Source organism: Polyodon spathula, chromosome 13 (assembly GCF_017654505.1).
Source record: "Polyodon spathula isolate WHYD16114869_AA chromosome 13, ASM1765450v1, whole genome shotgun sequence".
NCBI lineage: Eukaryota > Metazoa > Chordata > Actinopteri > Acipenseriformes > Polyodontidae > Polyodon > Polyodon spathula.
The window spans coordinates 39,963,912-39,991,681 of NC_054546.1; the positions used below are offsets into that span (position 1 = coordinate 39,963,912).

The 27,770-nt window shown below is 37.3% G+C and overlaps 1 protein-coding gene across 1 annotated transcript; it reads left to right on the top strand.

Annotated features, from left to right (window-relative positions):
• The first annotated feature begins 476 nt into the window (after positions 1–476).
• LOC121325731 (unconventional prefoldin RPB5 interactor 1-like) lies at positions 477–24,710 on the top strand. Its single transcript, XM_041268640.1, has 11 exons — positions 477–876; positions 7,397–7,431; positions 9,286–9,364; positions 10,105–10,240; positions 17,920–18,011; positions 19,604–19,664; positions 20,754–20,931; positions 21,379–21,628; positions 21,822–21,964; positions 23,353–23,584; positions 23,770–24,710. Exons 1-11 carry the CDS (start codon positions 805–807, stop codon positions 23,956–23,958), a joined length of 1,467 nt encoding a protein of 488 aa, XP_041124574.1. The 5' UTR covers positions 477–804; the 3' UTR covers positions 23,959–24,710.
• Positions 24,711–27,770: the final 3,060 nt, after the last annotated feature.

A 27,770-nucleotide genomic window follows, 5' to 3' on the forward strand; every position in this document is an offset into this window, starting at 1 on the left:
ATAATTAAAAAGATAGCAATTATGTTGCATTAAAACCACTACAATAAACCACTACAATATAAAAATGTGTTTTAAGTTTAGACTTTAACATACCCAATTTCCCTTTTAGGCATGCAGATAAGCAATCATATGTAGCATAATTCACTATCACCGTTGTTACTATCTGTCAAATTACATACTTTCTATCTGCAGAGAAATCGCTTATGATGATTAGTACTGGTCTTTAAAGTGACAAATTCGAAATGTTTTGAAAGATGTCATGCCTGTCGCATGGTGTACCACTAATGACAGCCCAAGATGCTATGAATGGATCCTTATACAGCGTAAAATTATGGAAGCATGATGTCTATAATATGTCATTTTATGTGTTTATTTTTTAATCTGAACAGCGACAGATGTTAATACCACTTCATTATTAACCCTACCCTCACAAGCTGTAGTCGCTTTGTTTTGATCGGGAGTCTTGTTTTACCCAGAGTTCAGTAGGAGGCGTAGCAGCTACTGTGTGAGAGGAACATGGCGCAGGTTGAGAGAAGGTGCTGAGACTCCGGGAAACGACACATCAGTGGGTCTTTTTAAGGAAACAGCGAAATACAATAATGCGAGTGTGAAATGGTTTCACTCCCGAAGTTCTGGATAACAACCGCTGCTCCATTGATGAATACAAGGAGATCAGAGGGGATAAAAAAATCCTGCAATTGCATTCATAAACATTTCTTTAGGACTCACAACCCTTGAGATACCCTTTTTTGAAAAACAAACAACAGATAACTAACGCGCATTCGTGTATAATCCCATCGGAAGATGGCAGAAAGAAACGAAAGTAAAAAACTCCACCCGCAAGAAGTTTCTAGATTCCGGGAAGAACAAGTTAAGGTAAAATAACAAAACAAAACAAACGGAAATCCCTATGGGCAAATAACTGATCTGCGTTTCCACGCGGTCGTTAGGTTAGGGTTCGCAGTGTGGCGTTTAAGTTTGGTTGTGGTTTGTTTGTTTGGTTTTTTTTTTCGTGCAAAATAATAATAATGACATAACGTTGTTCAGTACAGTTGTGGGTTTTGGAAGATAATTGCAAGTGAAAGTTGGTAATGTGTTTTTCTAGAAAATTCGTTGTCAATCACATGTTGCATCATGTTTACGTTAGATAACCCTTTACTTATGCCCCCTAACGTCACTTTTTCAAACATGTATAAATAAGCACCAGTCAGTTTACAGTTTTATCAAAAATCAATAAGGTAGTCGTAGTGGTGAACTAATCAAAAATGTTGCACAAGAGCAAAAGCAGCGCCCGTGTGGTTGCTGCACATGAGGTGTTTGTACAACTAGTCTAAATCCAAGACAGTGTTGAGAGCAGTGGTGAGTGTCCAGTTTCAGCGACAACCAAACATAGCCATATATATATATATATATATATACACACATACACACACACTACGCCAGCGATATGTAACTCGGTACAATGATTGGGGTTAAAGGTGTATTTAGACAGAACATTACCGTTCTGAAGAAGTACGCTGCATTTACTTTCTTAGAAATTAGAATATATTCTGGCATCAGCAATAGAAGTGTCATTTAACAAGGCTTTTGATAGTTGTATGCATTGATAAAATAGTCGTGACTGCCAGTTGAAAGGGAAACAGAGAATAAATTAGCAGCAGTTGGTCACCAGTCATGTGTTTTAAAGTCCAACATATTAATAAAATAGTGGATTTAATAGTATAGAACATAAACACACTCACAAGGGACCTTTTCCTAAATTAATGTTCAACCTCTTGCACAGGAGCAATTATAAAGAAGCCTATAAATGCCCATTTTTTGACTGCTGCCCCCTTCTGGTTCATCGACCAGTTATTAAATAATGAGAGGTTAAATATACTTTTCTGTGAAACAAACATGGGTATACTGGTCTTCCTTACTTTTACAAGGGATGTGCACGTTAATAGTTAAATATATAAAAAGAGGTCTTAAACACTAAACAGTGGTAGATTTTCTAACAAAATCATACAAAACCATTCTTTTAGTTGTAGTATTTTGACACCTTATTTTAAGACTGCAGCAATTGGGTCATATTGTACAGCAAGTTCCCGTAAGAGAAAAGGACCTCTGTGTGCCCAGTTTGTTTGAGACAAACTGGGCACCTAATCCCTACTGACAAAGTGAATCTACTTTACGCTGATGTGGTCATCTTGGAGTGGACAGTCATTCTTGTGGGGGGTAAATAGATGTCTGCCCCTGTCAAATGCTTCCAAACCCACCGACACATGGGAATTACCACAACACAACATTCCCTTGAATGAGTGCTCTCCCTGTCAGCCCCCAGCTTAATGATTGTTAACTCTTGAGTAAATCATATCAGTAAAAAGAAAAACCTGACAAATGGGCACATGTTGAAGTGGGTTTAGTAAGCAGAACTATTTCTGCCTGTAGTCATGTGGCATCATATCAAAGTTGACCTTAGAATTTAAATTCTGCAATAAAGCTGATATATATCTTTAATTAAAGTACATATTCCTTGTAAAATTAATGAAGTCCAATATATTCATGTTTGTTTCACTGATTATTTTTTTTAACCTCATTATTTAAAAACTAGTGACTGACTGAAGCAGTTTTACCAGAAGGGGGCAGCAGTCCAAAAGGATCTATGGCTAATTAATTTTTTTCCTGTGCAACAGGATGAACCCTTAAAGGAAGAGGCACTTTTTGAGTGTTCTGTTGTATCCTATTAAAACAGCTGTGTGATCATCAATATACAGGACTGGTGACCAACTCCTCCTAACTTTGTGTTTTTCAAACAAAACAAACAAAAAAAGGTTTTTATTTATTAATTGTGTGTACTGTAAGCAGGGCAGGTGTTTAATTTGTAAAGGGGTAAGAAAATGTAAGACAAATGATCGTCTCATTACGGAAAAATAATTTTATGACCTGGTTTAGTATGTTATCCATGGCAAGGGCTACGACTGTGATATTGGTAATAGTTGTTAGCTTTTGTAAACATTGTATCAACTGTTATTCAAATGTATTCTGTTCATAATACTTTTATGCATATAATGCAATCAATGCTGGAAAAAGGGTTGTATGAGATTTTATTAGGAATTGAATTGTACATTGACTTTAAAAAAAAAAAAAAAAGTATTCTGTATAATAGCAAAAATATTACAGATTCAGACTGAATTAACAGTTTGCAACTGTGGATTAAAGCATTCAGTAGCTCAAGTTATGTATGTGCATACTTACTCTGTGTGTGTATAGATATTTAGATACACACACAAATAATTGATAAACTGATAACTAAAAATACTTGACGAAAGGACTCGCTACTTTTTAATACTTTTTAATAATTACATACAAAATTTCGGACGAATCAGTCTACCTAGTTGTTTCTACCATGCTATGTGAAGAAGGCGATAACCGAAAAGTTGCACAGTAGCTATTAAAGTAGTGAGTTGTCAGTCTATTAATTACCTTCAGTATTTTTATTGACTCCCTCTCAAATCTTTTTTTTCCATCCAAGCCAAGCTTTGGTCTATGCTGCCCTCTTGTGGTAACATGGTGAATTTGAAAATTAAACAACAATGTGCCAACTTTGGATGTGTCTGTCTAGTTTTGTGGTTGTAAGGTTCAAATATTTAATCATTTGAAAGTACAATCCTGCAACAGAAGAGTTGGTTTCTAATTAAGTGTTCTAAGAGCTATGAGAGCACCCCTGTATATACAATGTAAAACCGGCATGTTCTGGAGAATGAATGTACAATACCCCATTTCAGTTTTGCTATTGTTTTATCTAGTAAAATATAGTTTTGCATTACCTAGCCTCTATAAACCAAATTTGAGAAAACCAGGGGTTATCAACATAAAAAATTGTAATCCATAGGGTATTATGACTCGGCGCTTCTGTACATACTATACTTATCGTTTTAGCAAAGTTGGTATTAAAACCAGCCTACACACCCTTTTTAACCCAATCCTAAACTTTATAGTAGAAATTGTTTTTCAAAAGAATATCATTGCATTAGTTCTGTTTAGCTCTAACAACACATAATTAGAATTTAAAAGTTCTTGTTGGAGAGTTTATTGAACCCCCTCTCCCATTTTAAAATAACTTGCAAGCAATATGCAAATTAACTCATGGGGTCTCTTATTTGACTGTGGTGTATAGTATGCAAATACTCCATTGATTTAACAGGAAAATCCTGCTTTAGGCTTGTTTTCTAAGGGCTAACTTTATGCAAATGCCATTTTCATCTTGTTTTTCACATAACCCCTTCCTTTCTACTTTATTTCATTTAATTAAAGTGATTTATTCACAGGCACACAGCTAGCACAGGGAACTTTCTATTTGGAATCAAAGCTGCCTCATCATTGGTAGAAGAACCCGATCTGGAGCTGCATCCAAGGGAGCGCAATACTAATTTCATATCCCCTCTGAGTCTGCTGTGTGTTTCTGAATTTATGAATCCCTGATTTAATGTATGCTTAACAACAATGACAACTATCAGTGTGTTAAGTAATCATCCAGCCCTGTTTTAGAGTATTATTAGAAAGACTGAAATATAATTTACATTCTCTGGCTGTAGGACATATAGCAATTGGGAGTTAGGCCTAGATTCTTTTATTTCAGTCAGTTAGTTGAAAATTATTTTTTTAAAAAGAGGAAGTATATCGTGTCACCTTCATGATCTTAAAATAGAACCGAGACATGAGCTTTGACTCTCCCATTCTGCCAAAATGGTTAAAAGCCATTGCCATGGTCACATGGCCTGATGGTTCTGCTAACATCTTTTCCTGAAGTTTAACTGGATAAAATTTTATTTTACCTTAAACCTACAGTTATGAAAAAATGAATTGCTAAATCAGTATGGCTCACAATTTAAGACTTACTTATAGAACATAACTTGTTTCTTTCTTCCCACAGCTAAAAAAATAAATAAAAAAAAAATCAATTCTGTCCTTTTAAAATGAATAGTGTGGTCCATTAGATAAGAGCTTGCACATAACCTTTATTGACATATGAGATGCATAAAGACCGCTATTGCCAATACTCTCGTCTCCCTTGCCCTATGAATGCACCTCATCCTTATTCTGACCACGTTTCTGAAGCCTAAAGATTTCTAAATAGATTGCAGTTCTGGGATTGATTAGCAAGTGTTTCTGGCACACTGTCTGTATAATGCAAATGGCTTGACTGGTCACTTTGTTGGTTGGAAATGTGCTTAAAAAAAAAAAAAAAGTGGTATTGCAGAGATTAATGTGGAATGACATGTTGCCATCCCCTATACCGCTCTACTGTATATCCCATTGTAAAACTGGGTACGACTATACTGTACCCGATACCAGATTTAAAATAAAACGTGGCAGCTCCCTTAAAAGGGAGTGTGTTAATGTAACGCTGCATTCCAGTCAAGGAATTTGCATCTTGTTCTTTGTTTTTTACCATTTAAGCTGGAAAAATTTCATTACATTCCTTCAGCTTTGTAGAGATGCCTTGCATACACTGCAACTTTTTGTTCTTGTAAAATAATGTATGCTGTTACATATATTAACAGTTTGACACTGTTACATTATCTTCAAAAGGCTAATTTACATAGAACAAGGGATGTCATGATTCTGCACATTATTTTTGTCGCAAAGAAGAAAAACAACTTTCTATGTATGCAGGAGAAGGATTGCAATTCAAAGATGAAAACTTCTGTACTGTACTAGAACTGTATTGGACAAGCTGCTGGCAGAGAGCATGGGTCGTGAGGAGACTTCCCTCCCAGGTCTTGTTTTTTCTGGTTTGGTATACTTCTCAGTGTTGAGAGTGGATAACTGAAACTGATATTTCCCTTTGTATGGTGTTGCATATCATAAAATCAACATTTATAATGATTTTGACCTCGGCTTTATAGGAAGGTCATGCAAGGGTTAAGCCAGAACGTGATTCTGAACCAGGCTGCACACAGGTACACACTTCATAGAGGTGTATTTATTTAAGAAAAACATTGGACCAAAACGGTTATAAAAACAAGACCTTCACCCCCTCGTGAAAATAAATGTGACTGTGTTTCTTCAGTTCCTCGAAGGCAGGGCATCTCCAACTCTGGTCCTGGAGAGCTACAAGGTCTTCTGGTTTTCATTTCAACTGAGCTCTCAGTTAATTAATTGAACCAGTTAGTTATTGGCTTAGTTATTCAAGAAACATGTGTTCCAGATCTTTAGCCATTGATGACAGACACCCATAAAACATGCAGGATTGGGGCTCTCCAGGACCAGGGTTGGAGACCCCCCTGCTCTAAGGTGGTGTTTTATTTTTTTATTGTACAGTACATGGCGAAACCTAGTGGCTTAACTCAGGTGCTGCGCTATGTTTTTAAAGATAAATTCAACGCTGAGCTGTTAATCAGACAAAATGTATAGGAAAAAATGCAATTTGTTAAAAATGGGCTGAAGCAATGCTTTTTCATTTCAAATTACTGCTTTGCCCCCCCAATTTACTCTTTTGTTCTGTAAAATGTTTAATGCTAATTGTGAAGTGGCGGTTGTATAACTTTTTTGCAGACGAGGAACTCTTTTCAGGTAATCTTCCCTAAAACTACTCACAGCTCCAGTTGTTTCTCGAATAAAAAATATCCCTATTTCCCTCTTTGCTAGTTTAATTTCCAATAAGTGTGTCTCCAATAAGTGTGATAAAAGGAACATTGTAACATTGTTGTTACAATGTTCCTTTTATCACAAACAAACTTAAAGGAGCGATGGGTTGAATGGTAATATACCGAAGTCACACATTTTAATAGCGTTTGCAGCATGCCTGGAATTAACTGATGCTTTATATGTGACACTGACAAACTGTAGATGGTGCTGTTGTACTGCAAGTGACAGGTGCACTAAATAAAGATTCATTTAATAGATGGTGACATGCTACAGATGTAAAATGGTGTAACTAGTATTCTCTTACCTAGTGGCCAGTGTGCTATTAGTTAAAGTGAAATATCTGCTTTTAAAATTCCTATTTGTACTGCCATTTAAAAGTGAACTAAGTCATGTGGATAAAAGCCGGGCCCCATTGGCACATTGCACTGTGAAGGTATCTACAGTATTGAGTTTATTGATGAGGACCCCATACTGCAGTGTTTGTTATAATAAGGTTGCACTGGATTAAAGCCAGTGATATGATTGGTTCCTGTGGAATCAAGCTACGTTTATTGGATAGAAATGCAATACATATTCCAATATCAATTCCACTTTCTGTTTTTTATATTTGAAGACTGTATGATAAAGAATAGCATCTGTCATGATTATACATAATTTCAAAGGATGATGAATGCGGAATCTGTGTTAACATAAAAAATAAAATAAAAAATCTGTAATGTGCTTTTCTGTATATTTCACAAGCAGTTGTCTTTTTTAATGACAGGTAGTCACTGGCTGCCAAGACCAAATCCAGCACTGGTAAGTCCCAGCTTGTCTCCACTGAATAACTGTAATGATGTACAATAAAGTAGTTTATTTAAACAACAAACAAAGGGGGTTGAATTATTAAATAAGAGCATTGCAGTTAGAGTGCCTGTACAGTATATGCAAAGTTCACAGAGCTACTTGTTTAAAGAAAATGCAAAGTTTGCTCACATTTCTCTAAAAGGAATGATTTTACATTATAAACCTCTAAACGGCTTTTAAACTGGAATAAAACAAAGGGAAATGAAAATATACTAACTTTATCTGTTTAGATTTAACTTGAATGTGTTTGTTTTCACCTACTGCAATAGCAACTTGTATAATTACAGCATGTACAATTCTTATACTGTACTGGGAATACTGTTTTTATTACTGACATCAGTACCTGGTTAATGACCAAAAATTCTAGTTGGGCATTTAACATGTTTTTTTTGTGTAAGAATTACTGAGGCAGACCTCACTTTATACCAAATATATATTTTATAAAAAAAGCAGAGAAGCATACATGCAGTAAGTTGTATCGATAATCTAGTAGGACCCACAGTCATTCTCTTAAATGATATGAAACTACACATCATGTTGCCTGGCACAACCATTAACTTTATTTCAAATATCATATTTGCAAGAATGTCCAGTTTTTTTTACTCGCTATTCTAAATAAAATACATATATGATAGCAGGAATGGCCTATAATTTTACAAACTCAATCATAATATCAACATAAAATACACTATATGGTCATTGCAGTGAAGTAATGCCTGAATAGTTAATGTTTCTGATTTTCAGAGGATAAATAATTGCTATTGTGCATGAGTCTGCATACATATTCCCAGCGTCTGTGCTAACATTTCATCTTCCCAGTACAAAATAAAACAGTTTGCCCTCTTTATTAAGCAATTATTCAATCTACACAATTCAAAATATTTTATCAATGCATTGCCATTAAATAATTAAGTCTGTTTTGAACACATTCTTTTCCAGTTAATTGCTTTTTATACTCTGTAGAGCTGCAATATATTACTGCATTGTGCTCCATAATTTCTAAGCAGATCAACAGTTTCACACAAACAGACAATGACAGGTTTGAACAGAAGTGTTGTGTTTTTTCTTTCTTGTTTCATGACCATTTCTGAAAACTTTTTTGTTCAGATTAATTTAAATAGGCATTAAATACAGTAGACAGGCAATTTTTGAGCCTAAGCCTTATGTAACGCGCAATCTGTAAGATTTGCAGCCACAATGCCAAAGCCTAGTTCTGCCACTAATCTAAATCTACCTTCCCTGTATTCTAAGTTGGACATGACTTGCCATGGATTTCTGCAGTCTTGATGCATAAAATAGTTTTGATTTAAAATTTAAAATAAGTATTTTAACAGCATGTTCATTCATTGGCAGTTGAATTACCCTGGCCGTAGTGAAAATTCCTTTTAGTGGTATCTTTTTATGATTGGAACTAATAGGGAACTTGTTCAGTGGATTCTAAATAGAAAGACACATTACATTTGGCAATACAGTATATGCTATGTTTTATAATATCATTTGAAGGTTTATTATTGAAACAACATTGGGTAAAGCTGGGCCAGATTTTCGAGGTGTTACTCCAGTCTTTAATTTTACAAAACAAGAGCCTAACAAATGTACCCATCCACACTACTTAAATAATGCGCAATCAAGATGTGTTGATTACACGTTGAGTTGTACATCCAAAGCTGCTGAATGAGTTAAAATTCTTGGATCTTAAAATATGCAGAAACCTTTTATTAATATTTTGTATTTGTATTAATATAATTTGTATTTATTTTGTTATGTTGTGCAGTTATAAATTGTCAATGCTGAATATTTTAACAGGAAGAAAGTCCAAAGCGACTATGAAGCTCTTCAACAACGGCTCAGTACATTGCCGGACAAACTATTGTATGATATTATGGTAAGTGCCAACTTCAAGCATCGTTTTTTTGTGTGGTATAGAAATATCAAGTCTAGTCCAGCTGGTGAGAAACGCGTTCCTGTTATTTTTAGTATTATCAGTAAACCCAAATAAATGAATAATTACATCTTAAGCCTTGGTGGTTTATGGGTTGAATACCTAGTGCACACTCATTTCAAGTTGTAATGTATCGCTTCAGACTCTCAATGCTACTGGCAGTGACTTTTAATTCTGTTCTTAAAATATTGTAACTTTCACCAGTGTCAGTTACGCTCAGGTGACTTGGTTTTACATTAAAATGTGCTTCTATGGAATTAAAGTCCATTCCTTAATTAAATTCATCCATGGGGCCTAAAGATGTCGCCATTCTGAGCATGTAGCTTCTTTTGAGGTTGTTAAGGAGACTACCTGATGGCAGAATCTTGTGATCACAGTCCTACACCTCCCTCCTAGTGTGGAAAGTACTTGGGTGTGTATTTTTATGGTGGACATACAAGTGTAGATGTGTCAACGTACTGGTTTAAACATGCAATATTTGTTGGTCAAATCCACATTTTATTGTGGATGAATTACCCCCTTTTCTGGCTATTTCAAGATCACAGTAAGGATTGTTGGGCATAATGGCTTCCAGCGATGTTTGTTATAGTCCTAACAGTTCTATTTGAAGGAGATCGCAAGGCTTTTTGTATCTGTATTTAATATTAATCAGGGGTTTTGTGACATCTAATTTTTTGTGACAGGTACCATTTGGCCCTCTTGCCTTCATGCCAGGAAAGCTTGTCCATACAAATGAGGTCACGGTTTTGTTGGGTGACAACTGGTTTGCAAAATGTTCAGCAAAGCAGGCCAGTAACCTGGTGGAGCACAGGAAGAAACGTAAGTCCTGTTTACTCTTTATAAACCTCCAATTAAGCTTGTCCGCACTTCTGTGCTTCTGTACTTCTAAGCTTTAGGGATCACCTGATGTCTGGGTACCTGGTGTGAAATTAAGGAATCGAATCAGTCTTGTCTCCTATATATATATATATAATATATATAGTACATATATATATATATTATATATATATATATATAAAAATAAATATCAGTTGGTATTCATTCGCATAGAAAGGCCAGCCTGAATGGGATGGAGAAAGTAAAACTGGCACACCAGAGGGTACTCTGGAAGTTTTTGCTGAAGTGCATTAGGAGGGCAATACATTATTTTTATTACTCATACTCTGTTTTCAATTTTAAAAAATTGATGGGACTGTAGATGTGTATGAAATCGATGAAACGAAGGCTAGCGACTCAGCTGCTTGCCAGATCTCAGCCGTTCACAGATGCAGTGACGCACCCTGGGGTTGGTGTGGTTTGCAAGTGTCTTCCAAACACAGTAAAGAAGGAGGAAGTGCCTGTGAAGCTGTCAGCAGCAACCCTCGATGCCCCCTCTCCCAGCGGTGTGTGAAGTACCTGTGGGACATTTAGCAGACTGCCAGTGATATCATCAACCAGGCAAATTGAAAACACCAAAAAGATCAGAGGCACTTCATCCTGTTATTGTTAGGAAAGTTTGCTTTAAGGCAAACTTGAAATTGTTTAAATTATGCAATGCTTTTTATATTACAGATATGAGAGTAGAGTTAAAAAAACAATTAAACCATTTAAACAAAGCAAAGCCAACAGATGGCTGTGTGGTGAGGTCCAGATTCTTTTAAAACAGTAAATGGTTTACCGTTTTTTAAACTGTAAATTCCAACTTATTTTACTTGACTTTCGTTCTGATGTATATATTATATGATTGTTAATTAAATATGAGATATTGGTATGGTATATTGTTTCACAGCATTCAATTATTTTTAGTGCTCAAGAGCTTACATTTTTCACCTGCTAAGTCAAGGAATGTATCATCTTTCATTTACATTGTCAAAGGTATATAGATTCTGTTTTAAGAAATTTACTGCTTACTACTGCTTTGCCTGCTTCAGAAAATAATGCTATTGATCTGACCTTGTACCTAAAATATTATTCTTTTCAAATGTAAACTTGGTTAGACACATTATCTGACTCAGTTTACTGAAGCAAAAACATTCCATAACCTTAACCTTTTCCCTGACCCTCTTGCTTTTTAACAACTGCAAACATAGTTTTCTGCTGTTATGTGATCATGCTTGGATGAAATCTGTCAAACAGCTCCTTGAGTTATTAGGCTGTCTGCGTCTGACCTTTCCACAATCAAAGATGTATGACTTAAGGGCTCAGATTTGCCATGGCAACGGGTCCAATTTGCTGCCGTGAGAAAGGGTCTAATTGTTGCAGAAATTTAATGATCTAGAGCGACATCAGGGCTGTGAGATTTTATGAACTGTTTACGCTATAATTTTCTTTTGTTAATGCATTCAGGCTTAACCTCTTAGATGCTGGTTGCTTTTGTCTTGCCAGTTAGGCTCCCTCTTCACTGTGCAGCATCTCTGCATTCCATTGAGGGAGGTTTTAATTAACAATCCATGTATGTGTAGTTTTTTTTTTTAATATTTATCTGAAGATGAACTAGTTAAAAAGCTAAACCATGTATTGTGACTGACGGTATCTTTTGATATAGCTGTGTCCGTTTTCACTGAAGGGTGTAAAGTAAAATAATAGATTGTTGAGCTTGAGCAAAATTGCATTGAAACTAAGCGTGAATGTACTTTGTCAACAGTGATTTTCCCTATAGCTCTATTTACTACAGCTCAAAGTGGTGATGTGCTGTGTCACAAAATGTTAATAAAAGCCAGTGCTCCTGTTGTGTTGCTTTTGTTTCAGCTTTAATCTGCGACAGTCTCAGAGTACAGATCTTGACAGTAAATAGATAAGTCTTTAATTTTTAAATAGCTTGGCTTATTTATTTCATGCATACGCAGTCTATATATAGAAAGGGCATCAGTATATACCAATTTGAGCCTATATGCAAAAACATATTAAAAATAATTAATCGTGTATGTTAAATTTTAGGCAAGTACTGTAATAGTAATGTCACTTTCGGATGTTTGGAACCCACTGATCTAGCATCCTTGTGTATTGAGGTTTGTAGGCTGATGTCAGTATTTTGTGTTGGTGTACATAATTTACAACAGTGAGTTGTTTACTATGATACAAGGTAGCTGATCACAACTGAAAACATTTGGTGTGACTAAATGGAGGAATCCATCTAGTAACTTTCAATAGCACTAAATTCACAGATCAAGCTAGATGTGACCCCTATTTGAAACAGGTTAAAAAATGTATAACCTTGTTTCTGTTTTTCCTTTTACTGTATTTGTAAGAATAGCTCTTGGAGATGGTCTGTTAGGACACAGTACCAAATTAACATGAAGTACATTTCCATTTTAAAGGATGTACCTCTCATTTAGTGAAGGGAACCACAAGAAGCAGAAACAGTTGCTACACTTGCCATGATATGTACCTACAATAAATCATATTAGACTTCTAGCATTGTCGTTTTTTTTTTCTTTTTTCCCCCCATGGTCTGATTTGTTTTTGAAGATCTTCCCCAGCCATGTGGAATAAGAGATTAACTGACATCCCCACAGCCTGTCTATAAGAGTGACGGCAGCAGCGATTATTAACCACCTAAAACATAAGTATCATGTAATATCAGTAATAAAGCAAACATCAGGGACAAGGCGTGTACTGCATGTAGAAAGGCGTCATAAATTAATTTTTTTCTAATTCTTCCACTTTTATTTATGGCTGGCTTATTGCATTAAATGAATGCTGTATATCGTACACCATACCAATCTTAAATAACATCTGTGAATTATATATACTCAAAACACCTTTGGCTAAAATCTTAAAAAACAAGAACATAGAGGATGCAACAACACTTCTTCTATTCTGGCATTCTAATGCACGTTGTTGATGAGACGCATATAAAAATAGGGCTCTGGCCATGTTGCACCTGAAAAAAGCAGTTATGGGTTAAGGGGTCTAAATACAAGTGTTGCCTGTATGCAGCCAGCAGTTTTTGAAGATTGAAAATGTCCAAAAGTACTGCTCTAATTGCTTTAGTCACTAGGGGTCAGTAGAGATCGTGGACTCTTGTGACTTTAAATAGTCTTGCGTATGTTTTAAGTACTTGAGGATCTTTGAATAGACTATTGCCTACAGGAACAATCTTGCTTAGCTTTTGAATGTGCCAAGGCGCTATAAATGCAGGTTCTTGTTTATTTCCTTAGTTTTTAAATTATAAACATCTTTATATGGCCTGCCTGTAAATAACATTGTTTTGTGGTATTTTGGAAGTGGTTGACAGGGATGGGGTTAATTTCCTATCCCTACCAAAATACATGTATGTAGCTGGAGCTAAATTGAATAACTGATGATAATTAGGCTCCAGGCTCCTGGTATTTAACCCTTTGCAGTCCATTTATTCAGCGCTTGTCAGGCGCATCACGTCCAATTTATTTTCACACGCGCTATTTATTTTACACATGCTGTTTAAAACATTCTTTTTCAGAGTAAAACAGGTTTAAAAGGCATTGAATAGCAAAAGGACAGTCCGTACTGTATCTCCAACCAGGCCCGACACCTTGTTTGCTGTATTTCACATACCTCTTTATAGACGTGCATACTGATAGATCCTCTCCTGATCACTCGTTTTATCACCTAACTCCTCAATAATGCAATCCAAGTCATTGTTTTATTACTATAACATCTCAGAAAGCTCTGCAAATGTGTATGATATTCTTTGAGTGCTGGATGCAGAAGCAGCCATCTCTATGGTGCATGGGTCTGTCAGATATGCCCCTTTCTTTTTTGGCTTCATTCGGCCATTGAAAGGTTTTCTCTGCTTTTTCCGGAGAAAAAACGACTAGAGACCTGTGCTTTACGCCTTTCTGATATCGGACTGCAAAGGGAAAATTGTAATATCGTACATGGTCTGACATAGGACTGCAGAAGGTCAAGGAGAAAAAAATCCTTTGTTTGGAAAAGGAGTTTTTGGTGAGTGTGCTGTGTTGCTGTTATTATTTTGGAAAGTTTGTCGTCATATTTTGTTAGTAGTGAAGGCAAATGCCCAGCCTGCGTTTTTTGTTTTTTGTTTAAACCTTTTGTTTTAGCCTTTGAACCAGTTGTCTTGATCCTGTTTACTGTGTTTGTGACTTTTTATTTAGCTTAGTGAGCAGTGTGTTTGTTTGTACAACCATTTTATTTTGTGTTAATTAAAAACGTGCAGCGGCACTTAAACTGCAGTTTTCTTGCCTTTGAGTCTCTGTCCCTGCCGATACCATCTGGGCCCACAATGCTATGCTGTCACTATGGTGTTACCTGTGGGATAGCACCCCCCTAGAGACTTGGAGCGGGACTGTAGATTGAAAAAAAAAAAGAGAAAGAAAAGCTGCAGGAAACAGCAGTACAACAGCAGCAGCAGCGCAAGAGATTCTGAATGGTTCAGACCCTTCTGGGACCCCCGGACTTGGCAGCGGAGCAGGAACGTTGAAGGGCTGAAGGGGCCCCCCTGTGCGGTGCCGGTGGAGAGTTTGGGCATGACTGGGAGGACTGTCCCTATGGAAACCCCTTATGTGGAGGCGTGGAACCAGGCCCTGGTTGGGGACCGGACCCGGCCGTCTCTAGTGCCCAGTAGGGAGGAGGCTGAGCGTCCAGCGCAAGAGGGAGAAGCCACTCTGTCTCCAGCGAAAGGTGGTGAGCTGCATCAGTCCCCAGCAACTGAGGGGGAGCTGCACCAGTCCCCAGGGATTGGAGACTAGCTGCTCTCGCCTCCACCGCCAGGGGGAGACTGCCTGCCGCTCTCGCCTCCACCGCCAGGGGGAGACTGCCTGCCGCTCTCGCCTCCACCGCCAGGGGGAGACTGCCTGCCGCTCTCGCCTCCACCGCCAGGGGGAGACTGCCTGCCGCTCTCGCCTCCACCGCCAGGGGGAGACTGCTTGCCGCTCTCGCCTCCACCACTAGAGGAGGATTACTGACCAGGGGGAGAAGTGGAGCTCCTTCTGCAGCCTGCTTGGCCGGGGTCTCCCCTCCCGCCGTCGCCTCATGAAGGTCCACTGTTGCTATTGCCTCCCGAGTGTCCGCTATTGCAGTTGCCTGGGGATGCCAGTTAACCGTCGCCCGGGGGTTGCCGCCTGTCCTGCTTTGCCTGGGGTCGCCTGCTCACCATCGCCACCCGAGGATGCGCATAAGGGGGTGATATGTGACAGGGCAGGGCCCTGCCTGTAAATAATATTGTTTTGGTGGTGGCCAAAATACATGTGAGGCTGGAGATAAATTGAATAATTGATGATAATTAGGCTGCAGGCACATGGTATTTAAGGAGAGAAAAATCCTTTGTTTGGAGCAGGAGTTTTTAGTGAGTGTTTGTGCTGTTTTGCTGTTATTATTTTGGAAACGTTGTAGTCATATTTTGTTAGTAGTGAAGGCAAATGCCCAGTCTGAGTTTTTTTTTTTTGTTTGTTTGTTTTTGTATTTTGTTCAAACCTTTTGTTTTGGACCTTGTTCGTGACTTGTTTTATTCAACCTTGTTATTTATCTCAGTGATAAGTGTGTTTGTTTGTACAACCTTTTTATTTTGTGTTTATTAAAAATGTGCAGCAGCACTTAAACTGCAGTTTTCTTGCCTCCTGAGTCTCTCTCTGTCCCTACTGATACCATCTGCGCCCGCAATGCTGTCTTGTCACAGGCTGAAACACAAACATGTCACAATGTAACACGACCAGTGGTTTTACAAACATTGATTAGCACCAACGTTGGACTTCCTTACCTGAGCTGTAAATTATAGTGTTTCAAGATGAATGCTAAGCGGGTGTTTAAAGGCAAGTTAAAGATTAATTTAAATGCACTCATCGTGCTTCTATTCAAGTCTGTCTTCTGGATTAAAATATACCAGGTGCTTCAAGTGTTGAAAAGCCTCTTATTCTACAGAAAACACAAGCACACAATGGCACATGTATTGGAAGCAGCAGGCTACTAGGGATTATGACCTACTGTAATTTGCATTGGCAAATTAGACCTGGGTCATTAATATCAGATTTCGTGGTCAAAGATGATTCAGTGAGTGTTACTGCATCATTGTCAATATCCAGAGGACTTTTAATTACAGAAAGACATTTCATTTTTTAATAGCAAACCCAATACGTGGTTCTTAAGAGCTCTTGAATCTTTAATCCATTTATTTTTCTTCAAGCTTGAGATAGGAATAAGATTGGTGTTGTGTTTACAGTAAATCTGGTCAGTTTTATATGCAGTGTGTGTGTATGTATGTGTAATAAATATATATGTGTGTGTGTGTAGTTTATTTTATTTATTTATTTTAAAGATCGGTAGAAAATCCAGAACCGGGTACCTATTGTGAAATATCTGGGGTTCTTTTGGGTAACAATTAAATAAGTAAATAACAAATATTAACTTTTTTTTAGTGCATATTTAAGTACTATGTAGTACGCACACGTGTAAACTTATGTAGCCTTTTTAAGTACCGGAAAGATTGAAACAATATTAAAAACACATCTGTTTTTGAATGCAGTTCTTAATGTTAATAATTGCGCTTCATGCTGCGGGATGCTTGGTGACATCTAGTGGCCATATTCCGCTGTTTAAAAACATGGCAAGGTAGTTTGTTTTTGTACTTTAGGCTACATTAAAGTTGGTATGTTTGTAATTTATTTATTCATTGCTTTATAAGTTTAATTTAAAGTATGGGTAATTATAGATGTTAGTAAATTATTTGTCTTTCACATCAGTTTCACGTATCTGTGCAATAATTGTAGATAAAGCCTTCCACATTGGAAGCCACATGGTTATTATTAACAGTTCAGTTATCACTGACATAAATCCAACACAATGTTTTCTTTCTTATTTAGTTCTTGAGAAGAATAGTCGGTGCAGTTATTATTGAGGTGTACTTGCTGCTGTGTGTTAATGTTTTCTGTGAAACCTTGATACTCAGTCAGTTAAGAAAAGGCTTAATGCATAGCGTGTTTTAACAACTGCGTTATCATATTTTCTACATTCTTTAAATTCTCGCATTTAATAATCGATCCCCGAGTAGTAAAAAGAGACCCGGGTTGAGTAATTTAAAACCCAACATATACCCGTGCCGACCTCTGATATATTTACATACTGTACGTACATACATCTATATTCCTTCAGTTTAAAGGGTGATGCAGTAGTTCAAATGAAATCTTCTCTTCAAAAGCAGCAGAAGCCAGGAAGTAGATTTTTTTAAATGTAAGTACACCTGTCTCTGGGACAAATACATGACAGTAATTACTTGTCTAACCTAAATCTCCCTGCGCCAGATGTTGCTAAAATAATGTAAGACATAGACAAATCACTTGATACAGTTTTAGGTAGCACATAAATATAGGCATTTTAATCATCTTTTCCTTGACCCCATTAGAAGTCATTGTATGCGAGTGAAATATGCTAAAACTAATTGTAAAGACTAGATATCCACTAATCATTTTTTTTTTCAGCCTGTTCCTGGCATAAGGATTACATGTTGATAATTTCTCTAGTTCCTACTTTTTTTTTTTCTGCTCAGTAATGTACAATTCATCTTTTTCTTGCCTTGTCCGTTTCAGATGTAAAAAATGCGCTGGATGACTTGCACAAAGTAGTGAAGAATTTTGAAGCCAGAGTCGGATTCACAGAAGACCTCGAAAAACGATCTTCTGTAAGTTTACAGTGGCTCCAATAGAGCAATCAACTTTTTTCTTTCTCTGACTTGTTATATTTGAATAACTCTTGGAAAACGACACTTAAATTACCTAAACTCTCTGCTTTTCCTGTTTTAAAAGACAGGATATTAGTATGAATGTATTTGCAGTAGGGGGGCGACAATAAGATTTTCTTAGCCAATGGTTATTTACACATATTGGCCGATAACAATAATAAGTAGACAGTGCAAGTAAACTACTAGAACAAGACAAGGGTCTATATTTAAACCGTTTTATAATTGCAAATGTTACACAATTAACTTGTTGTATTTATGACAAACAAACATGTGTTGTTTACTTATTGCATTTACTTCAGAAAATGAATACAAAGAGTAACGTAAGTAAAAATGCAGCCCAACGTAAATTCTTCACTTAATCAAAAACAAAAAGTCATGCCATGAAAATATTCAGTTACAAAATTCAGTGAAATTTGAATTTGTTACTAAACAAGATGGCACAGAAATCAATTCCAGCTTTGAAATGCCGCCTAATGCACCCGCAACCAATGCAGATTAAGATAAACAAACACAGCAAGATTGTTGTCGTTTATGCTGTAGTCTTGGTTTTAAAAAAGTGCTTTTCAGCTAAACTGTTTACGTTGGATTATTTGATGAAATGAGCTACAGAGGAGGAGCTGAGGTGATGCCAAGCTGCCAAAGAGAGAGAGAGCGAGAGAGAGAGGTCGGAGCAGAGACATCACAGAGGCACTGTTGTTACTAACCGCGCATCGCTGCTGCATTTGAACAATAATTTGCATGGTTAATACTATCTTTGAATAATAAACACCCTGTATTTATTAAAGTTTTGTCAGCCTGAAACCAACTACAAAGCATTACTTTGGGTGAATGTTAGTCTGGTAACTGTATAGGTTACATGTACTCTAAACTATGAATTGTTTTTTTAAGCATCAGAATAATATTCTACTTGCAGTTCATCATTGGAATTAATGTAGCATCAAGTCGTTTCTGCACACAACTCGCTATCCTCTTGTTTTAAGATATTTAAATAAATAAATAAATCCGCTATTTTGAGACTTATTTACTGCATTTTGGTCGCACGTTACACAGGACTGGGAAAATGAGTGTCTCTGTGTTCTTGTGCCAAATGTAAGCGCGCCTGACCAAACATTAAATTCTGTGCTGGAGGATTCATGCATGAATACCTACCTACCGGTGTACATTATTGGCTAAAATAACGATAGCTGCCAATAGCCGATTGTATTTTTATTCCCTTATGTTGGTGCCATGCCGATAGGCTACTGATTTATCAGTGCACCTCTAATTTGCACAGTATAAAATGTATGTGCCAAGAGACTGTTAAGAGTGATATGCTTCTAATGGCCATTTTACTTCATTAAGATTTATTTTTGATTGCAAGAAATAATAGCATTTGTATTACACAATTATGCAGTTTGAGTGTTTTTCCTTTTATTTATGGAGCAGGCACAATTTGCTGCTTATTTTTGACACAGGAGGTTTGAACAAACACACTTTCTGCAGTGCATGTACATTTCTCCCAGTGGTTTCTAAAACCTATTCTTCTTAATCAGGAAAAGGGAGACTTTGTGGACATTATAGAAGAGGTTGAGAATGAAGAAATCCTTACCAAAGGTATTGTTACATGCTTGCTAGCATCTCTTCATTACTTTTCATATTGCTAAGTAGCTAGGAATGCAATTAACAGTAACATTTTCAATTTGTGGCTACCGTTGTTTTTATTCACAAGTGTATAACAAAATAAAGCAAAGTACTCTGACTAGAATTTATTACCTTGTGCCCTGTGTAATTTCAATTGTGTGTGTCAATTTTAAAAATCATCACACATGTGCTAATAAGTTATTAAGTAATTTTTAAAGTATTTCACACGTTGTATTTGGAATATGTTCAGTAACTTGGGAATTTTCAGAGCACCAGCAAATATTTCTTGATTCTCTCATTAGTTTTGAAAGCCTGCCTGTAATGAAGCGGGCGGTGAATGTCTTAAACCAAACAGATTATCCAAACTTTGAGCTGACCTTTTCCAGTAGCTGCCCAGTGTAGAACAGTATGGAGATTTGCTCCCAGGAGGCCAGGCTCATCTTCGTCCTGCTCTCTCCCATCTGGCTTTCGTTTTAACCCTTTCCAACTCAGTAACCGAGAAGGCAAAAAGAGTCTACTGTCAGAAATCTAAACAGTTCAGATTTGCTTAGTGACCCAAAGCCGTGTGGAGCCATCTTTCCCTGCAGCTTTCTAGTCTCTTAGTTGTAATTGTACAAAACTCATAAAATGGCATTTTTTAGTCCCAATAATGACAGTTTACTATGAGTTGGACACGGATATTTAGTTTTGTATCTAGTATAATATTGTGTGTATGTTTCCATCTTTAGGTCATATTGACACATTCTGCAACGTAAGCTGTCTTATTCGCAGAAAAGCATAATTTTAAAAACAGGTAATTGTTACTTGTGGGTAAATTGAATGTATAATTCTCAGTGGGTAAGTGTCTCTTGTGAGCTACAAGGCTTCTCACTTATTGAAAATTGGTCAATAAGAATATGGGGCCAATGAACTGCAGATATGGAATCTGAACAAGTAAAATGTATATTTTGACCAGAGATATGCTTAGTTGAAGTAATCAATCAGCAGTTAATATATGTGGGAGCAGTTGTGACTTAATCAGCATAACCAGTACACTAAGACTCGTCTCTGCATGCTCTTCAGGAAAAAGAACTGCCCACAAGCCATGTTCCAGACCGAAAAACCAAGATGTTTTCGATACAAACTTTGAGGGTGGAGAAGGTGATCCCAAAGCCACAAGCGGTATTCTGACTGAAGAAGAGCTGTGGGCCAGATTGGACGAGTTGGAGACGCAAGAAGAGCTGCTGGATCAGAAAGATCGGTAATGCAAAAATATCTGTTTTTACTGATGAAATCACTATGGCCATGTGGTGAGCTAAAGGACCTATACGTGTATTGAATAATTTGCATACACACACAGTTGTTCTACTTGTGTTCATTCTATAATAATATTTCAAAATCAATTTCCCTACTTATTAGTGATATCTTTCAGCCTTCTAGTTTAATATGTTTCAAAATATCTAAAAGATTCTAACTTAGCTGACAAATTTACTGGAATCTGTCATTTGTCTATATGCTGGACTGTGGCATTTTACTTGCTGTGCGCAGCACAGACCTGAAACCAGCATGTGAGTCCACAGTACATTTCATACAGCATGCTAGTGGATGTTCCTTCTAATCTATTTTTTTGTGTAATTATTTGTTTATGCATTTGTTTATTTTAATTTGCAATTGTCAGTAAGTGACATTATCTTAATCCCCCTGTCAGAATGTCTTACAATGCAGATACAAATGGGGACGACACAACCTCCTCTTCATCTGAGGAAGAGAACGAGCATCCGAGCGGGAACTTGCCTTGCTTGCTTGGAGAGGAGGGCTGGCCTCCAGTCACTCAGGAAGACTCCAGACTGATCACATGCCAGGTGAACGGCAACAGCCGACATCACAGTGACGATGAAGATGATGAGAGGAGCTGTGTACCAACAATTTACTTCACCCACACAGTGGAGCCAAAAAGGGTGGGTTTTGACAGTGTGGTTTGCAAATTTACTGTAGGTATTTAGAAGCAAAACTTAATTAAAAGAAACAAAGCTAGATGTGCATGGACTGCATGCTGGCTTAGTTTATCCAGGTTATTGATACTGCTTTTAGGTAGTACCAATAACCTAACCTGCAAAACCCATCACAACTGTGGTTTTTTGTCAATCCCAGGTTAGGATAAACACAGGACGGAACACCACTCTGAAATTCAGCGAAAGGAAGGAGGAAGCCAAGCGAAAGAGAAAAAATAGCAATGGGAACGGACACTCGGTTCCAGGACTCACAAAAATTAAAATGCCTGCAGACCTTTACAGGTAACAGTAATATTACCAACCAAGTGGTCATGAAGTTAGTATAGTCTAACTCGAGATCCATGTCTGGTTTCACAATCCCGATTCACTTACAGGGTCACAGTCTGGGACAGAAAGAGATCAATGTAATCTCTTTGATAGGTAGGATAGACATTTTGAGAAATTTCTTACCAGAGCTAGTTGAAGAAAATGTGTACTGTTGTCTTCAATCCTTGTGGAACACCTTAGGAGTAAACAGTGAAAACATACAGATCTCTCCAACAGCAACATGTAAAAAAAAAAAAAAAAAAAAAAAAAAACCTAATGAACTACAAGTGCCCTGAATCTGCAAAGTCTGTCATAAAGAATGCAATTAACTCTCCAACAACAAGCAGCAAAGAGCATGTCTGACACTTTAAACAGAAATCACCATTTTAATGTTAATTTTATTGCCAATTAAGTCATAACTGTACATTAAACAGAACAGTGCATTGCTGAAAGCATATCTTCTTTCTTCCATAATCTGATAACCTCCTCACTGCCATCTTTGATTTACCAGCTCTCTGCCTTCCAAGTTGCAGCTGTTTTTGCCTGAATTCTTGTTTTCTTTAGCATGCTTAAGTCACAAAACAGAAATTAAGCTGATGTTACATTAGAAACCTTTTAAAAGTTTGATTAGAAAGCTTGATTCTTCTTTTATAATAGATCATTTTTACTCAATACAAATACAGGGTTATAGATCTGAGATTTGAAAATGTTAGTCGTATTTCGTTACATTAGAGTAATACTCTGAACAGGTGTAGGGCTCAGCCTTGAGATCTGTTTTGTGACTAGATAATAGAGCCGACTGCCTTTGCAAAAAGGGAAAGGGAAATCAATGTGTTTGCCTCATCACCAGCTTCCCAGCTGGCTGCAGATCTGGTATTGGCAGGCGTCGGTCATAGGGGACCTTGCAGCTGTGCATCCCTACCTCTCAAAGGAGTTCACTGGAGCAAAGCAAGGCTCTTCCTTAATAACAGGGTTTTCTGGGGAGAAGCCCACCTTACGCTATCATTGCTCCTGTTTTTCCCCAAGACACTTTTAAAATCTCTCGCATGCACTGTGATTCTATTCTAGTGCAGAGTGGAAAAACAGACTCCCACTGAGTAGTTGAGCAGGTTTTACAGTAAGCTTAATTTGTCACACCTGGATTTAATTAGACAAACCATGAAGGTTACAAACAAGCTTGGTTCAGTCAAGTCTATAGTAAAACATGGAATGGTTCAAACTGCTGTTCAGTGTGAGTGGTTGTATTTTTTTTTTAGAGCACACTTTCTGAAAATATATTAACAATTTATATAAATATATCTTCTGTCTGATGGGCTAGTGAGACTCCTCTATGAAGTTGCTTTAAATTATTGTTTTTGTTTCAGGCTGTTTGTCGATGTTGTGAACGGCGAGTTAGTTCCTCGCAAATCCATCCTGAAGTCTCGTAGCCGGGAGGACAGTATGTGCAGTGACACCAGCGAGAGCAGCGATGACCGACGGGGTTTCTGTCGCAACCTGAGCCATGATGAGTCCACTCACAGCGACACCAGTGAAGGGGTCCTGCAAGAGGAGGAGAACTCCCCCAGTAAACCCCTGCCACTCCCAGGGCTCTTTGAAGTAAGACATACACAACTTGGTTCTAATATTGCCAGTCCTTGTCTCCTTAAATTTTTTTTTCCAATTTGGATTTTATCCAAATGTAATAAATAAACAAATGAAAAGTGCACATGTACTGTGCAAGTCCATATTTCTTCACACACGTTATTAGTCTAAAGATGTCTTTTTATGCTGTTTCCCTGCAGGCATTTTCGGGCACAGTGGTGGAAAAGGACCCTACCCTGCCATCATTGATTCCACACCTGACCATAGTTTCTCCAGCCCTTCCCACAATTCCTGAGAGGAAGGCAGAGGAAGTTGTTCTCCAGGTGCAGAAGGAACCCTCTAAGAGGATGTCCAAATTCAAAGCTGCCAGGATGCAGCAGCAGATTTAACTCCTGGGCTCAAGCCCTTTTTTAGGGTTTTTTTTTTTTTCACTGGAACATCAGAAGCTGGACTGCTGACTTCAGTCTGCATTGATCTGGTCTCAATTTCTCATTTTTTAGCAAGTTGTCTTTAACCTGTAAAAGTACATTTTTTCCATTTTTTTTCCAGTAGGCTGCATTATACTTTTGAATACTGGGTTTATACTCTAGCGTTTTGGTTCTAGTGAGGCAGCACCTTAAATTCAGGCTTTAAAAAGACAGGGAAAAGAAAAAAAAAGTAGCTTAGAGCTTTTTTTTAAACTTTTGAATGGCCATTCATCTCTAGTTTTATGATCTGTGAATTAGTCCAATACTCTGTACTGTCATTTTGTGTACTAAGGAAATTATTTTGTTGGTGACAGTGCCGGCTATAATATCAGCACTTTTTTAGGAGCTACATGTTGCTGGTGTGTCATTTTTCTGTCTGCATAGTTCACTTTCTCAATGTATCACATCTAGTGTGGACAGTCGAATCTCATTACCAGTATATTATTATTGTTATCCTGAAGTAATCAATTGTTCTGTTTCACATAGACTTGAGAAAATCTTAACTTGACTCTGGATACATTTTCAGAATTTCTGCATTTATCTAGCATGGCTTTGTACTTCAATTTTCTCTGCTGTGTAACTGCTACACCCACGTTGGTTGATTTGAGTTAACTGTATGGAAATTGTCAAAAATACTGTTCAATTTAATTGTCAAATAAAACTAGTTACTGAAAGCTTTTTGCTAGGTTTTGTGGTCCCCCCCCCCCCCCCCCCCTTTTTTTTTTAAATTGTCAATTGTTTTTTTTTTTATTGAAATAGTTGGTTTAAGGGAAGGCATTTTGAACTTATGTTGGAGAAATCTAATTTCAAGATGCTAACCATTAATAGTGTGTATCCTGTGAAAATAAGAATTGCATTCTGCTGTTGTCTTTAAGAGTCCTCCTTCGAGACTGTGTCCGTGTTAGAGTAAAAATCAAATTATGTTTTTTTTTTTTTTTTTTTTAATCATTTTACAACCCCATAGCATTTCATTGAGTTCTTATTGCAATTGATCAAATTATTTAAATTTTCTGATTTAATTTTTTTAATAAGTAATTGTGTTTTAAGATGCTTTTGAAATAATCTTGGGAGCGTCTCACTTCAGATATATATAAATATAATTATTATTATTATTATTGTACAATTAAATGTAGGCAAGATTGTCCAAAGCGTCTTTATATTAGTAAGCAACAATGCCATCTAATGCAGGCCACTAGTACTGAAGAGCAGGTATAGTACTCTGCTGAAAGCACCTTAACACAGAAAAAAACAGGATTTTGGTAATTGCAGTAAGAACTGACTAAAAACAGGAAGTAGAAGCTGCTTACTCCTTAAAGCAGTTTTACTGGCATCATTGAAGTATTCCTAAAATCTTGTTATCCATTATTATTCGGTACCTCTTCCTGCCAAGATTCATTGCTCTCTCTCTTTTTTTTCAAAACTGTTATTACATGGCACAGTATACTTTTGAATATCTATAATACCTTTAACAAACACACCTGGTTGCTTGGTAGCGTTAGGATGGAAATGTAAGAAGTACTTAGAGATGCTGTGATTCTTAACTTTGTTTATCTGCAGAGCAGTCTGAAACCAAACACCTGGTCAGGTGAAAAACACCAAGCCTGCCAAAGTTTTTTTTTTGACGAGTTATTTTATTATTATTATTATTATATTATTATTATTATTATTATTATTATAATACTGGCTTGACTTGTCATGTTTTTGGAACTAATGTTATGGTTCATCGTATGCACCTGACCATGTGTCTTGAAGATTTAGCATTTTCCCAGAGATCAATCATCTCTTCAGTACAGTAGCAGGTTTGAGCAGGGGCCATTAGAGAGAACAAAGTTTGGAAGCATTCTGGTAAACCTAAGCCTCCATAAAGGTCAGTTAAAACAAAAACAACAACAAAACAGAGAGAGCACAACTGCTGATGTAAAGTGAATATGTGATAGGGTTGTCGGGCTTGACAGGCACCAAACATGATCTCCATGGTGATGTTATATGCTGCTTGCACTCCTTGAAGCAGCTTTTCTATATAAAGTGTAACTTGTTTACTAATCTGTGTTCATGTTGTGTATGAAGAGATGTACACTAGATGAAAGGTTGCATTTAATAGTTTGACTTTCTAACTGAGGCCACACTTGCTGTGTCTGCTCATTGTCTGAATTCCACGCTGCTGGGCGAATCAACATATTACCAGGTAAGTGGATTGTAGTTAATTTGATAGTTCAAATGGTTGTTGCTGGGGTAACTATCTCTGCATTTAATAATTATAATTAAGTTGTGTTAACCGCTGGGCTGTGTTGAATTGTGAGGTTGATTAGAATATTGTGTAAACTGAACAGCGATTAGCGTGCCTTTGTTTTCTAACTAGTGGGCGTGTGTTTGAGTTTTGAGCCTGCTGCACTTAAATTGGCATCTTAACTGCAAATATTTAGTTTGACTTTCTAACTGAGGACACACGTGCTGTGTCTATGCTCATCGTCTGAACTTAGCACTGCTGGGCGAATCCACTTATTACCAGGTAAGTGGATTGTAGTTCATTTGATAGTTAGGCGTTGTTGTTGGGATAACTGTCTCTGCATTTAATAATTGTAATTAAGTTTTGTTAACTGCTGAGCTGTGTTGAGTTGTGAGGTTGATAAAAAATATTGTGTTAAGTAAACAGCTGTAGGCCTAGAGGATAATATAAATTGGCTAACTGTCTTTAGAATGCCAGCCGTTCTAACCTTTCCCAAACCTGTCCAGGTGGCTGCTAGAGGCCTCATTCCAACCCAGACACCAAACGTCTGGATCCCCTGGACAAAGCATGCTCACTCTTTCCCCCCCACCTAAAATGAACACTGATAAGTACCTGCTTCAGATACCACTAATAACTCCATCTACCCCTGTACTGCCTGCTACAAATTGTGAATTCTCCTTTCTCAGCTGCCGTACTCTGATTAACAAATCTCTGCTTCTCAGCGAAATTATAACTAATGCTAATCTAGATGATCTCAGCCTAGCAGAAACCTGGCACTCTGTAAATGACAAGTACTCGCTACAAATGGCTACTTGCTGTTTGACAAGCCACGCCTCACTTGCAGAGGTGGGGGCTCTGCTGTTATCGCTAACTCTGCTTGCTGCCACAAATTTCTCTTTGCCAACCTTTCCTTAGTTTGAGCATCTTGCTATCAAATCTCGACTACTGGAACTCTCTCTATGGTGGTCTTCCGTCATGCGCCATAAATAGATTGCAGCTGGTTCAAAATGCCATTGCTAGGATCCTTACCAGATGTAAAAAACATGATCACATTACCCGTCTTGTCCAGCTGCACTGGTTAACTGAAAAGTTTAGGATTACTTTCAAAATTCTTTCTTGCCTACAAGGCCCTTCATCACACAGGTTCAGAGTATCTCTCCAACCTGCTGACCCACTATGTCCTGCACGCAACCTGGAGAGCGCTCTTTTAGCTTCATGGCCCTGACTTTCTGGAACACTTCCAGCTTTAGCACATGAAGTCACTCGCTTCAAATCAACTCTCAAGACCCACTTGTTCTCTTGTTTTCAATGCTCTTTAAGCCTGATATCTGTTATTAGCTGTTGTCTGTCTAAATTGCTATTTCAGGTTTTTCACTCCATATGATTCTGTATGACACACGCATCCACAATGTTTAGAATTCACATCCTAGCCTTGTATTTAATGTATTTGCATTTTTTCCTACTGTTTGTATTTAATGCACTATGCCCAGTATTTCACTGTATTTAA